General features: G+C 48.4%; 1 protein-coding gene across 5 annotated transcripts in view; it reads right to left on the reverse strand.

Annotated features, from left to right (window-relative positions):
• Positions 1 to 4,096: 4,096 nt before the first annotated feature.
• Mamld1 (mastermind like domain containing 1) overlaps positions 4,097 to 15,112 on the reverse strand; it is a 121,919-nt gene continuing 110,903 nt past the window's right edge. For 4 of the 5 annotated variants that reach the window (XM_048457601.3, XM_087902596.1, XM_087902597.1 and 1 more), the window contains 3 exons: positions 14,122 to 14,365; positions 8,403 to 8,487; positions 6,206 to 6,344 (listed from right to left, as the gene is read on the reverse strand). In XM_048457601.3, the coding sequence (XP_048313558.3) occupies positions 8,447 to 8,487; positions 14,122 to 14,365 (285 nt within the window). In that variant the 3' untranslated portion in view covers positions 6,206 to 6,344; positions 8,403 to 8,446. Of the gene's footprint in view, positions 6,345 to 8,402; positions 8,488 to 14,121; positions 14,366 to 15,112 lie in introns of all 5 variants that reach the window. The other variant, XM_085684948.2, reaches the window with a different exon arrangement.

Genomic DNA, 15,112 nt, shown 5'->3' on the forward strand with positions numbered 1-15,112 from the left:
CAGGAATGGTGCATTCATGAAATCTCAATAATATGGTTATTGAAACAAGACCTGCATAATAACCATACTAGTTGACACGCCAAGGGGGCTGGGAGGAATTTCACAAAAAACCCTCAGATGAAGCACTACAGGCAGTCAGTGGTTGCTGAAGGAGGGGAAATCAATTTTCTCCAGGAGCATGGAATGCCCTGAAAGGCTACCCTATTCCAAATGGTCAGTCCTAAACACATCTACATGTGAGCAACACTAAATGGACTCAGTAGATGGTGATGATGATGACGTGTGTATAAAATTATCGATGAAGAGGTCAAGAATTTGAGAGGGAATAAGAGGGCTATATGAAGAGTTGGAGGGGTATAGGGGAGGTAGAAATGGTGAAAATACCGTGTTCATGTAGGAAATTCTCAAAATACTAACATTTAAAAGCTCTTATTAGCATATGTTAATTATACATACTAATGGGTTTCATTATGGCATTTTCATGCATGTCCATAATGCATGTCCAATGTGATCAGCTGTCTCATGCTGTCATCACCACGTCTTCCACTTAAAATTTAAGAGGGCCATATCTCCTCTAGAATACCTCCCCCCATTTTTTCAAAGGTTTTTGTCAGCTATTTCATCAAAGTAATGAAACTACTAACTGCTCTGCATCAGTTTTTCCAGGGATCAATGAGGGAAGTGAAAGTAAGAGCCCTGACCAGATGGACCGCACCCTTCTCAGCTGTGATGCTCAGATACTGAGCAGCTACTGCGGTGCTGGGATGCTGGGTGCAGTCTCCAAAGATAAAGTCACAAGATAGGGAGACAATGAAAGCATCCTAGTAAGCTGAGAACAAGCAGTAGAAGGGGCAACATCTCTTTGGGGACCTAAGAGAAGGAGTAGCCCATTGCCTTGTCCAAGGGGAACCTCCCAGGAGCCAAGAGGCATCATAACTCCGTTGAATGGGCACTCCCCACTGCTGCTGGGCAGTGGTAAGCAGCTTGCCTTGGCTTTATGGGTACAGGAAGCTGTTTTGAGAAGAGGACTTAAGGGAGGAACTGAGCAGGAGCCTGGGTTGGGGAGGGGAGGAAAGGGGAGATGAGAGCAAGCACTCCTTGGAAAGGGGAGCAAAGAGCAAGAGACAGTGCTGGACAGGTGTCCTTGGGAGGAGGCCTCCAGGGAGAGGCTGGAAGCTAGGTGAGAGGGAGCAGAAGGAGCAGTACTGTGGGAGCACACGTCTCTAAGAAGGAGTGACCTGGGACAACTGTCACTCAGAAGCAGCAGCCACTGATTTAGGAGTGCAGGGAGGGCAGGAGCGTCAGGTGACAGAAAGTGACCAGAGAGCTGCTCTGTTTTGTGGCCCACCCCTGCTCAGCCTTGACTTTGTCAGGGTAGGTGACTTGAAAAGTTTGACCCTCGGGGAATGTAAGATGGAAGCAATTCAGTGGATCAAGCTCCACTTTTCTTTTGGATCACAGTGGACTGGCAGAGCTGAAAGCTGTAATCTCTGGTGTTCTTGGGCAAGCTAAGAAGGCATCTTGGGAGAGGTTGGAAGGAGATTTTGCAGGGCATGTAATCCAGCGTTGGGACCAGCAGATCCTGAGGACTAGCTCATAGCACCCTATGACAATCATATGCAATTATCAATGCACTTGAATCTCATCACAACCAGCAAGGCATCAATGAGCTTCCTGGCACCCAACTTTTGTTTCCCTTGGACTCCTTGAGAGAGAGGGAGGGACAAGAGGGCCCATGAGCCCTAGGTGTGGCTTGCCTGATGGACAGCTGGGGCCTGCTTGATGTGTTGATGACGTGGCAGGACAGAGGGCATGAGGCAAAAGAGGCATCTAGATTAATAAATGAAAGAAATCAATGATAGGGGAGGAATGGAACAACCTACGATCAAGGGGCTATGTGTAAGGGACAACATACATGAGAAAGGGACATGATGTTCAGTTGTGGAAGAATGCACATGCCATGTAAATGACTTACAGAGGGCCCCAATGCCTGGGGATCGGGGATTTTGAGGCCCAGATCTTAATTCAGTTCTTTAGCCTACTTACATTCTCGGGTGCCCTTTTTTCTTACTAAAGAAACTGTCTCTATTTCTATGACAACCCATGTACCACTGGCTCAACACACGTGTATACATGCAAATCCAAACGAACTCAATAGGCTGTATTTGTATACATACATATGTTACTATACAAATTAGAGATTATGACTTTGAGAGGGAGTTGGATGGGAAATGCGAGGAGTTAGAGGGGGCATAGAGGGGTGGATGTGATATAAACACAGTGCTCACAAAAGACATTCTCACAAAACTGTTAAATAAAATAAAATAAAAAGGTCCTGGAAATCTCAGTGGGTACCCTCCAGACTTTGACCCATGCCTGTAACAATGGAGGGCTTCAGGCAGAACAATCCTTATAGGGAGTAATGGCTGACAATAGGGCATGTCCCTTTCCTGGTCCTAAAAGAAATGCTCGACAGGCAGTATAGAGGTCAGTGTGAGCAGCGGCCAACAAAGCCATGGAGTTTTGGATAAGGGCTATTCCTCTGAATGTCTTCTACTCAGTTACTGACCAAGGAGGCTATTCTATCTCTAGGGACCTTTGCCCTTACTCACTGCATTGAATGTTAGGTGTGGGCATCTTATGAGAGTATTTTACATTGGGTTCCAGTTGCTGCTTCAGCTGGACTCTCTCTCTATCTCTCTCTCTCTCTCTCTCTCTCTCTCTCTCTCTCTCTCTGTGTGTGTGTGTGTATGTGTATGTGTGTGTTTGTGCTTATATGTGTGTGTTCTTGTGCACATGCACGTGTACTTTGTGCTCCTATTGGCTCCCCACCTCCTTTAGGAAGACAAGTTTTCATCTATGAACTCCTGCTACCTGCTGCTAGGTCCTGTCAACCTAATGGGAGAGGCAAAGATCTTATTAGGGTCCCCTTCAGAGGAGGCAACAATCAGGTGAACGTCTTTGGAAGGCCCTTGCCATGATGGAGAGGGCCCAAGGGTAAGTCACCCAGGTGTCTCTGTCTCTGTTGCATCTGTCTAAGCGGGAACTGATTACCCTGGGCAAAGCCTCTGGCTGTAGATGTTGGTTCTGGATTGGGAGAAGAAAAGGGAGTGGGGGCTGTATCCCACACTGCTGCAGGCAGCAGGCTTTTAAAAGGGCTGGGTCTGGGACTCTAGGCTGAATCTCTTCCTCCAGAGGAAGTAAGGTACATATCAGTCAGGCCTTTCCATTAGTGGCCAGGACCCAAAGAAGAGGCCACCTTGGCCTTTCCTTGTACTGTTGCTGAATTCTTCTGACTCCACAGTTCCAAATGAACAGAGTCGGGTGTGGTGCAAGTTAGACCAAACCAGGGGAAAGGACTTCAGACTTTTGGACATGCTGCAAGTGTGCACAGCTGCTTAGATGTACTACTGGGCTCTTAAGAAGGCTGTCTATGAAGTACAGGTCTACTTCTTGAGCAGTGGGGCCAGGCATGTGGCCATCTTAGGGTTAGCTCTTACCAAACTTCTGTGTATGTATGGGTATCCTCTCTGCAAGAAGAACTGGATCCGGCCCTCTGTGGCTTGTTGTCTGCAGTATCTTCCCCACTTCCTGGGGCCACCTCATCTCACGTGGATGAAGCAGGAACTCATTCTGTATGGAGCCACACTTAGTCCATGGGGTAGGGCTGCAGCAGGGCTGGCCAAGGAGAGAAAGTATATGTTCCCACAAGGTAGAAAGACGATGGTTGGGAGTCTCTGGATCTCAGAGTGTGTGTCTCTTCACTTCTGCCCCCAGCCTGGAATTTCCAAAGTGGCTGCTTGGTCCCTGTTTTTGCCTCTGTAAGATGAAGGGTCGAGGTCAAACTAACCTGCTTCTGGGCCCCATTTATAAAACATTCCACAGCACATGCTGTGAAATCTGTCACACACATATGTGTACATGTGCACATGTCTACACATGCAAGCACACACACATACACACATGCACACTGACTCTGTTGCAACCTTTTTGTGACTCATCGGATAGAAGCAGCTTCTGAGGGCACCAAAGTCATAGATGACTAGGGTTTGTGGGGATTAGAGACTCCCTGAAGGAAATGAGAACACAGAGACGCTTTTCTCCTGGCTGTTTATTACAGAACAAAGGGGGAAAAACAAAATAATAATAACAACAACAACAACAACAACAACAACAACAACAACAAAAATGCACTGGCCTGAAACAGATGCCAGATTTCAAATGTAGAATCAAAATACAAGGTGGCGATTAAAATGTGATTACACAAGATCTGAACACTGAGGAAAGTTTACAGGACAGTGGCTGTGGAGTTTCTCTAACTGACGCTTAAATATACATGACGAGAATTGCAAATAGAAACCATTAACGACAAACCCCAAATCAACTATTAATGTTTACAGACTTTCCCCCCCAAACCACAGAGGTTTACATCAAAATGAATGTCAAATGGTTTAAAGCAGACTTTAAAGCATCACTCTGTGATGGTGCACCAAAGCTTTCTAAAGCTGGGGCTTTCTCTGTGTCTGAAGGTCACCATAGGTGACAAAGGGAAGGGAACGCTCTAGTTCCTTGAGGTGGCTAGCTCACACAGTGCTCAGCTCAAAGGCTATTTCTGCACCTCTCCCAACCAACTCTAAAGGATGCTCTTGACCTTCCATGAGTGTTTCTGTGGGACACTTACTCATACCATGACTTTTGCTGTAAATGCTCATTAGGAAAGAACTAGCTGAGACTTAAAGGCTTGCGAGAGATAGTCACACAGGGTAGCACAGTTTGTAATGGAGCGGAAATTAATGACCAAGTGGCTTTCTATTTGGCATTTGTCAGTTTGCACAACAACACCTCTTGGTCACATCCACATCTCTTGTGGCATGAAAACCTCAGTGACTCAGCCACCTGGTTTAACAAGGTATCACTGGAGCGAACAACACAGTCTGCATGTTTGGAACAATGTATAATAAACACAACTCTACTGAAACCAAAGCCGCCACTTTATTTACAAAGCCACAAAACCAAGTATAAATACTTCTGTCATTTATGATTAGGAAAACCATTTACAAAATTTTCAAATATGTACAAGTAGCTTGAAAAATCACCAGCTTTTTATTCATCAGGTAGATAGAGGGATGGGCAGGGTTGACAGGATTCAGAGTGGAACTAGGAGCCTAGCGTGGGTGTCTGGGGCCAGTTTCACATTGGCTGCAGATTCAGGCAACTCCTTTGAGTGAGAGCATGGGGCTTTCTGGGGCACCCTGCTTTGATTTATAGCTCCTCGACACCCTGGGTGACTTGTTCAGCATTCTGTGCTGTGGCATTTGGGGCAGCAGCACGCTGTTTCAAAATGTCATCTATCAGCCTCAAGTTGCACACCCAGTCTTCATCTGGGGCCACACTGGAGCCTTCTAAAAGTTCTTCCACGAAATCCACCTCACTGCCTGCAGATGATGGTGAGATCAGTCCATCCACTGGGGACTGGGCCTGAGGCAAGACGTTGTCCTGTGGCTCAGGTGATGTGCTAGCTCTGATCAATGTACCTGGGGACTGGCTAGTGGCAGCAATAGCAGCTACATAGTTTGGCGGCTCTAGTCCCTGAACGGGACTCATGGGAGAGCAGCTGGCCATGCTCCGCTGGAGGAGCGTGGTGCTCAGTACAGGCACCGGCCCCTGTGCTGGGCTCTGCTCAAGGCTCTGCTCAAGGCTCTGATTGCCCAATAAGCTGAATCTGGGGCCAACCAGAGCCGCAGGCACCTTCTGGCCAGGCCTGGCTCCTAGGGCTATCTGATTGGCTTGGACCACAGCCTGCTGAGATGGAAATGCTAGGGCTGTTGGGGGTACACTTATGGGTGCCTTGGCAAAAAGGATGGTGCTGCTATTCAAACGCTGCAGCATGCTAGTATCTACTTGGCTCAGGGGTGATTCCTTTGAAACTGGTGTGGCTACAGCTGCAGCTGCCACTGCCCAGACTGCATTACTGAACACTAGAGACATCATTGGCACACTCGGGAGGCTGAGTTGGTGGGGAGTAAAGGGTTGGCTACCTAGGTGGTTAACACAGAGCTTGGGCAGGGGCACTTCTGGGGGCATGGCCTTGGCTTTGGGACACACAGAGCCAAGACTATTCAGGGGATCCTGACCCAAGCCTGACGAGATGGGAAATGGGAGGCCGGTGTTGACTTGCTGCTTCTTCAGAGCTGATGAGCAAACACCCCTGTGACTTAAGGGTGGTAATAGTCTTGGAATCAGATTGTCCTGGAGGAGCTCAGTTTTGGGTGGCATCATATGCTGGTTGGATGGGGGTCTCGCCTTGGTCTGGCTACACTTGGAGATGACTTGTTCTTGTACTGCTGCATGGAAAAAGGCATAGGGATTTTAGTTTCAAAGGTGTCCTGAGCGTGGGTTGTGGTCACTGGGCATGAGCTACATGCACAATGTAGTCTTTACCCCCACCCTTGACTCTCTCTCTCTCCCAGACCCTCCCAACTCCCCTTATTCCAATTCCTTTGCCAGTAGCCTCAAGTTAAGGTCTTCTGAGAACAGCCCATGCTCAGAGCACTCTACGCCAGAGCTTCCCAGCCTTCTTAATGCTGTGACCCTTTAATCCAGTTCCTCATGTGTGCTGACCCCAACCATAAAATTATTTTCATTTTTACTTCATAACTGTAATTTTTGATACTGTTGTGAATTATAATGTAAATATCTGATATGCAGGATATCTGATATTCAATCCCTGTAAAAGGATCATTTGACCCACAAAGGGGTCATGACACACAGGTTGAGAACCACTGCTCTCCAAGGAACGGATAACGTTGAACTTGACATGTTTCTTCATGTATATTGGAGGCTCTGTGAAGGCAGTGTGTTTACATTTGCTCTACTATCCTGGCACTATCCATCCCTCAACAGATGGTTCCTATTTTGTAGAAGGAAGGGAGAGGTGGGAGGAGGGCCCGAGAAGAAAGACAGGACTTATTTTTTCCACCTGAGAAATGTAACACACGGGAGAGAACTATTCTGTTCCCTCCAAGTTCCATAGCCTAAGCAGCCTCAGCATCTGGACTCACATATTTGTCATCTAAAGTGCAGTGAGGTTCTTTCTAAAGCCTGGAAACTTGGAAGCCTCACGTCATGGAACGTTCGTGGTGGAGAGACCGGCAGTGCTTTAGGATGGGGGTCACTTTCTCTTCATTATCGGGATGACCCACTGTCATATTTCCTGGGATTTCTGTGAAGTGGTAACTGAGGCCGACGGTGGATGTCTACTTTGCTCTAGATCAAGTAGGAAGCATCAGTCCTGGCCTGTGTGATCTCCCATATAGTGTATGCTTGACACTATGAATAGATTTTCCTCTTTACTTGTAACCATGCCTAGGACCTTTCTGTAGCATGAAGCAAGTGTTTCACCTAGGTTATAGTCCAACCTCTTAAGGCTGACCCCTGAGTCCTGTTTCTGATGACTCAGGCCTGATCTCATTGGCCACTCCAGTCTGGTCAGGGGGACAACCTTGGCTGCTACTAGGTCAAAGGGAGCGTTATATTTTGCACAAGTATTAAGGAACAATGATGTTTTGGTAGCATGGGGGCTAAAATAAAGATTTAGCCCGCCTGTGCGAGGGCCAGCCAGCGAGTGCTGAGCACTGCTTCCTCAGGACCCATAGATTACATATTATTGCACTAGCCTGGAGAGTTGTTTAACTCAGGCTGCCTTGGTGCATCTGTAAGCTCCATGAAGTAGAAGCTGGGTTTTGCTGACCACTGCTAATGGTGGATGACATTGCTAGCTGTTATGCAGGGTAGGAATCCTTAGTAATCTGTAGAGACTATGGGAGGACATCCCCACATACACATACAACCAATATATAAGGTAGGGTATCTCCAATTTCCTTTTCATTCCCCATATCTTCCACATAAAGGCCCTGAAACTCATTAGAAATAAATTAGAACATGTGTGTTGGAGGGGAAGGGCAAGGCAGGGCCCCAAGGGGCTTGTATCTCATTGAAAGTGGGGTAATGGTGATGTACTTTTGTAAGCCCAACACATTGGAGGCTGAGGCACAATGACAGCTGGAGTATAAGAGTAGCCTGGGCTACAGAGAGAGACCCTACCTCCTGATAACAATGAGCAACAACAGAATGGGTGACTTAAGGGGTCTGACTCTGTTTAATCACCCTCTTCAATTAAAATGATACTGAAACCATTATGATCAGACCTCCCATTGGGATGGATAGTGCTTTAGAGGCAGGGGAACTGCTCTCAGTGTTAGATTTCTACTCAGGGTACCACTGATGTGACTTTCAGACTTCTCCCTGTCCCTCTAACACCACATGCAAAAACTTTAGAGTCAGAAACAAACCGGCACTCCACCTCACTGACTCCTTTAGGAACACTGATCTTTTCTGCTTACCTTGAAATTGAGTCATCTGCTGGGCGATATAAGTATTCCGCTGTTTAGGGGTCATTGCCATAGGACCTGATCTCTGCTTCTCTTGCTAAACAGAAGATGGAAAGGCCAGATTAGATTATAAATACCAAGAAGCATCAGCCTTGGATTGCTGTAGAGGGATTTAGCACTCGGCTTTAGCGCAGCAAAAGCATGAGCGGACACATCAACACACACTCGCATGCATGCCCCACCCTCCTGAGTAGACATAAAAGAGTCTGCATCGGGGCTAAGGAAACCAAAAAACTGTAAGAGCATAGGATGGGGCAGGAGAGACAGAGTTCAACAGTGAGAGAGCACAGAAAAACAGTTAGGCATTTGGGATGTCTGTCTGCTCAGGATGGGTCAGTAGTGAGCAAATTTAACATCAGGCTGCATTATTAGAAGCAGAGTATGTAGAGGGAGGGAGGTGACAGTCTTATACTACTCTGATTTGGCTAAACCATACCCACAAGCACTAATAGGTACTGGGCATGCCACTCTAGAAGCGTGAGATAAAGTAGCTATATCCGGAGGATGGTAAGTGATGGATGGTAGGGATAAATACTTCAAATTCTCCAGTCAAGGGATTGCTGATGAGCTGGCTGGGTCTGCTAGGGCTAGAAGAGAACACATCGTACCAAATAGTAGTGATGACTGCCCTGCTTCTGCAGGACTGTCATGGAGTAGGTACTGAAGCTTGTTCCAAATAGTCCTGGATGGTCACATGGTTCAGTGGACACACCATTCCACACCAAGGGTAGCCAGATACTCACTGGCCACTTCCCTTCCTCCTGAACTGATGTAGTGTGGTGAGTGGGAGGAACTTCCTGTCTTCATCTCCAAGTGGGTTGGGGGTTCAGGGGGAAGAGCCCTACTTCAGGACCTCAGGCCCCGCACAGAGTCTGGAATCAGCTCATGGGACCAAGGTCAAAAATATAACCAGCCTGAAGACCAGACATAGTGATGGCAGTTTGCTTTGAGCCCTTCATGTTGGCAGGGCCTGGCTGTGACTGGGGTGAAGGTGTGGCTTGCCACAGGTCAGGGCTCATCCTCTCTTCTCCTCTGCTACCACTGCCACCTCTTTCTCCTTAAATAGTCTGCTGCCACTATACCAACCATCAAAGGCAGCTGCCAGGAAGTACACCCCATTAAGTCACTAATTGGTCCCATGACCCCAGATGCCAGAAGATCAGATCTTGGGATATGGGATGCCTGTGTAGGGCCGATTTCTCCAGCAATGTGCTCCCAGAAGCCCTTGTCTGCATTGAGCGGGACTGGCGTGGCAATAGGTGGGGCAGAAGGCCTGGGCTTGGGAGTGTGCCTGGTTTACAAGCCTGGCAGCAGCTCTTGGCCTTAGTCCCTGCTAATGCACAGAGGACAAACACATGGCACCTGGACGACCACAGTATAAGTGATTTTCCCAGACTGAGCTTTGCTTTTCTACCCTGCCCTTAAGTTGCTTCCTGTGGAACTCGTGCCTCCTCCAGCAATGGGCAGTCAGGATGTGCTGGGGGAGGGAGGCTCCTTCTCAGCTGCCCAGCAGAGCTGCCCTCTTCCTACTAAATCACTGGGTCTGGAGTTGGGGTGGGGTGCATCTGTCTTATTGTCCTGAACACTTCACACCCACTGTTTCCTGTCATCAGGCCATAATCCAGAGGCAGTCTGGGGAGGGGGGGTGTCACATGACCAGCCCAGGCCACTCCATTTGAATCTGGCTGAAGATTCTCTGGGTGGGTGACCATTTCTAAAGATGGCTCTTTCACTCCTGTTTTTCCTAAGGATACCAGGAAAGATCTATAGTCCCCAGATTACTGATGGGACATGTGAGGCTCAAAAGAGATGAAAAGACTGCCCACAGCAACTTGGCTAGCAAGTACTCCATTCACTTCCACCTGCATAGCGCTGATGTGAATTCAAGCTCACCTGCATTTTCCCCCTAACTGGCTGCCTCATTAGTTTTCAAGGATCACAGCCATTTGGGGTAGGGGCAGGGGCAGGGGCAGATGGAGTCCAAGAGTATGACCCAACAGAAATCAAAGTAGGGCAGGAAAGGGCAAAGGGGAGGATGGACAGGGTGAGTGTGTTCAGGGACATGGCATCAGCCAAAGGGTGGCATCCTAGATTACTTGGCCTACCAGATGAAAGAGAGCACGGCATACCTGGGGTCAGGCTCACAAAAATCAGTAGGGTTCTGGGAAGTCTTTGTCCAGGGAAGCACATATTTCAGAGTGTCCAGAGTGGCTGGGGAAATCTGGCCAGTGCATAACAGCTCCGTGCTTGTCTGGGTGCTGACTGCCAGTTTCATAGGACCCCCTCCCCCATTCTGAATGTCCTCGTGGGCTGGCTCTTTTCCCTGGAGCCCTTTGCTCCTACCAAGGTCCTGCTGTCCCTGACAGAGGGCGCCAGGCCTTCTCTCCAGGCCTCCAGAGGAGGCTGCTTCCTTTGTTTTGCAGACAAGGCTCCCATCCTTTGTTCTGAGTCAATGTGCTCCAAAGATAAGCCCCAAGAAAACAGTTGTTGCCTTTTGACACTGACAATTAGAACCATAGGAAAATGGTGAAAACAGGAAATGACAAACGGTTTCAGTGACCAGGAGGAAATGGTGGCTGAGAATTGCTGCTGGGTGACAGTACACTCTTATAGCCCCTCTTGTGAAGGATAGCCCAGGTCTGGTGGCTTTTTTAAAGCACAGATGGAGGGGTCATTAAATGAGTCAAGTTTCCAGAGCAGCAATTGTCACACAAATCTTGTATGGGACACTGGCAGACAAGCTTTGTGGGAGCCCAAGACTGGCTAATCTAGGAAGCCTAGGGCTGGGACCAGCAGAAAGTCTCCTTAACTAAGACCCCAGTTCTTCCTCTGTAACACCCTTTCCCAGCCCCACTTAGCCACATTCACCAACAGGCCCTGCCTTTCTGGAATCTTCACGTTGATACCCAAGGAACTATAAAGTGCCACTTGTATCTGGGGGATTCTGGGACACTGGTGCCTTACTTAGGTGCCAAGCAGTAGAGAGGCAAAAGGCCTGGGCTGCCCAATGCTGTCACTGCCTATTTATAGCACAAATCTCAGCACAGGCTATGCCAGAAGTGAGCCTGTGCTTTACCCGCTTGAAACAGCATCTTAATGCCTCCTGTGGCCTCTAGGGCCATAGGCTTGGTCTTCTCTCTGTCCTCGAAAAGGGAAAATCAGGTGTTAGCAGCTCAACAGTTACACAAAGGGACTCTCCAACCTGAGTGGGTGGTGACATAGAAGCCAGCAGAAATTGGTCCCTGGTTTGGGGCCTTATTTGAACAAAAATTACCTACCCTGTGGTCCTCTAGAGAAATAGAGTACCGAGGGAGGGACGAAGAGATAGGGAGGAGACAAAGAGTGGAAGAGGACAGGGAAGATAGGGAGCCGGAGGAGAGAGTGGGAGGAAAGGAAGGAGAATGTAACAAATGAGGGGGGAGGAAAAGAACAAGATGGGGGAAAGAGATGAGGAAAAGGGAGGAGGAAGGGGAAAGGAAGGGAAAGGAAAAAGAGAAGGGTCCACTTTTTCGTACAAGGCACCTCAAACGTGCTCTTCAGCAGTCCCTGCCCTCTGAGTGTCCCCGGTGGAAGACAGCCTACCAGGCTACAGAAAGCACCCAACTATTTGTCCCATAGGTTAATGAGCTCTGGCATGGCTTATTTATTACCCCACAAGGAAAAGCACTTTTTTTTTTAGTAGACTTGAAAGTAAGTTCCAGATTCTTAGGACTTTGAGGTCCCTCAATCCTATCTGCCTGAGGACTACGTGGGAAGATAAGGCCAAGGGGTAACTCAACCAGTCCCAATTGACAAATATTTATGGCTGCTGTGCTCAGGGCCAAGCTGTTCCTATCATGAGAGCATTACTGAATGTCTCTACCCTTGGGGAACTTACACTAGATAGGGGAATTATCAAGACACAAGTCAATCATTGAAGATAGTTTGTCTTCTAAAGGAATTTTCACAGGTGAAGGGACACCCATTGGACAGGCCTGAGCAGAACCCTCAGGTCATACTATAACCAAATGTGCCATACCATTTTTTTATTAGGCAAGATCCATGGTGGTGCTGGCCTGCTGAGGTCTTTCCTTGTCCCTCTGTATAAATGGCTACAAACTTCACTTACAGTACTGGACCTACCCTTAGAGTGTTCCAAAGCCATCACTGGGGACTTCACAAAATAAATGGCATCAAAAGTGAATGACAGAACTTTGAGTTAGTCATTTCTACCTTAGGGCTGTCTTTGCTTGTATAAGCACCCCCAACACCTAGTTTTGGTGGCCTCAGGACTGGCTGATACTGCAGTGTTTGCTTTACATGCTAGGGATGATCCTCAGGTGTCTTCTGTCTCTGCAGAACCTGAAACCTCTGGTTCCCTCTGCCCCCCCCCCCCCGGTTGCAGTGACCGGGGACTGAGAGGGAACGCAGAGCTGTCTCTCCAAGAGGAAAGCCCACTGTGCATTCACTCCACAGGCAAGGCACTGGTCTTGGCGCAGAATTAGTGATGCTGGGAGTAGGAATTCCAGTCAAGCTAGCAGCAATCTCCTCACATGGCATCTGGGACCAAGAGAGAGCTGGGCAGGGCTGGGTGAAAGCACAATATTCAGAGGAGACGGAGCCTCCTGGGGTTTGGATAATTCGGTTTCCCTGGGAGCTTGGGGTTGGACAAGACTCCTCTGGTTTCAGCCGAAGAGGAGGCAGTTAAGGAGTGCTGCGACTCTGGGGGAGAGAGAAATCAATAGCCCTCGACTGGAAAGCACGGCTTGTTCTTTCAGGCCAGGGCACACAGGATAAAGAGAACAAAGCTGTGTGTACTAAAGCCGAGCTTCCATTAAAGGCCAGACTCTCGGGAGGTCCTCTCAGCTCAGTGACCATCTTCTGCAGCTTTCTGTGCAGATAGGGCAGACATCCTGTGGCCATTGATATTTTGGGTTTCAGAACAATCGCTCTATGGTTCAAATAAAATCTGCCAAGGCTGATATTCATCACCTTGCTCTTGTGAGCACTAATGGGACTCGGAGGCATGCCGAGTCATTCCTTCTAGACAAGAATTGAGAGAGAGGCTGAGCTAAATTCATAGAATAGCTTGCTTTGGCAGGCTTGGTACAGAACACTAAAACAAGTACCCTAGACTGCCTGTCCTTTAGTAGGGTGCTCCAGCTGCCCACTGCTGGAGCAGGAATCCTGAGTGAGGCCAAAGACTGGTATGGGATGTGGAGCCCACAGCAGATCACTCTCAGGAGATGGAGTTTCTAAAGTCTCACTAGGTAGCAGACAGGCAGGCACTGGGTGGGAGATTTGGAGGTGCACCCTCCCAGCCTGGACAGAGGGGCAGACAGGCAGGCAAAGAAGCAAATGGGGTGCTAGAAGGTGGATGCCAATAGGAGAGATTTCCCTAAGCAATCTGCAACTGTTTCTAGAGGTAAGGTCAAGGTCAAAGTACTTGGACAACTCTGCTTGCTTGGGTTCTTCACTTTACCAAAGAATGCTAAGGAAGAAATGTAGAAGGTACTGGAAATCCCTCATAGTTATACAGAACCCTATGGGTTGCAAAGGGCCTACTTTTTAGAACTGTCACCTCCTGAGTTCCTCCCAAATCCCCATGAGGCAGGCTGGCAGGCTGAGCAGGGGAATGTGCCCCAGCTGACAGATGAGAAAAAGCGAGGCACAGCGGGGGTGTGTGACTTACCTGCAGCATCGCAGCTAGGCAGTAGTGGAGCAGGCACCTGCCTCCAGGCCTTCGGATCCCAGCTGCCCCAGGGGGCTGCCTCTGAGGTGCTGTACGAGGAGGTGACTCGGGCCAGCTCATGAGCAAAGGAGCTGCCGGGCAGGAAGGACTCACTCCCCAGGGCCTGGCGGGATGGGGGCTGTCGCCCGAGGCTGACCTGGGGAGGCCTGGCTTCCCCAAGCTTGCAGGCTTTGTCTACATGAGTCTACAACAACCGATTGAACAATCATCAGCTGTTTGGCCACAAAAGGCTTCTGACTGATTTTGTCACTGACCTGACCAACTAATTTAGTTCTTTGAGTATTGTGGTTATACATATTAACTGGTCTGGGGAAACAAAATCAAATATCTTTGTGCTCTTAGCTGGCTGTGGACCTTCTCTCTCCGCAGAAAATATGTTTGCTGTGTGACACCTTCTCCTCCCTAGAGCACCAATGATTTTTTATGTGTTTTGGTTGGTTTGGGGGAATACTTAATACTAATAAAAGGATTTCATATGAGTGATGCCCTTCCTTAAGCAATCACTGTCGTATTGGAAGCAGGAATAAAGCTAAGCCAGTTAGCTGGCTCATTGACAATGACTTTGTCATACTCGGATCCCTCCCGCCCCTACCCCACCCTCACAACAGAACATACAACTCAACCATGGTTCGTAGGTGCTAGTATGTAGACATGCTAAGGGGAGTACAAAACTAGTCAAGTATATCCCTCCCATCAGCTGTGCCCTGAGCTGCTGCCCCCACTGCACCAGACCCTGACCGGGCGGGCCATAAGGTTTTGGGGACATGAGCTCCTTTGCCATCTGGTTTTACAAGATACAGATTTCACCAGTTTTGAGTGTGTGAAATGCGTGACCCAGTTCCTTCAGATAAGAAATTAAAATAACTTATCCTGATGCACACATTAGCAAAGACAAAACTCAAATAGGTGGCCAGCAAAGCCTTGACACTCT

This window comes from Myodes glareolus, chromosome X, assembly GCF_982192425.1.
Source record: "Myodes glareolus chromosome X, mMyoGla1.1, whole genome shotgun sequence".
Taxonomy (NCBI): Eukaryota; Metazoa; Chordata; class Mammalia; order Rodentia; family Cricetidae; genus Myodes; species Myodes glareolus.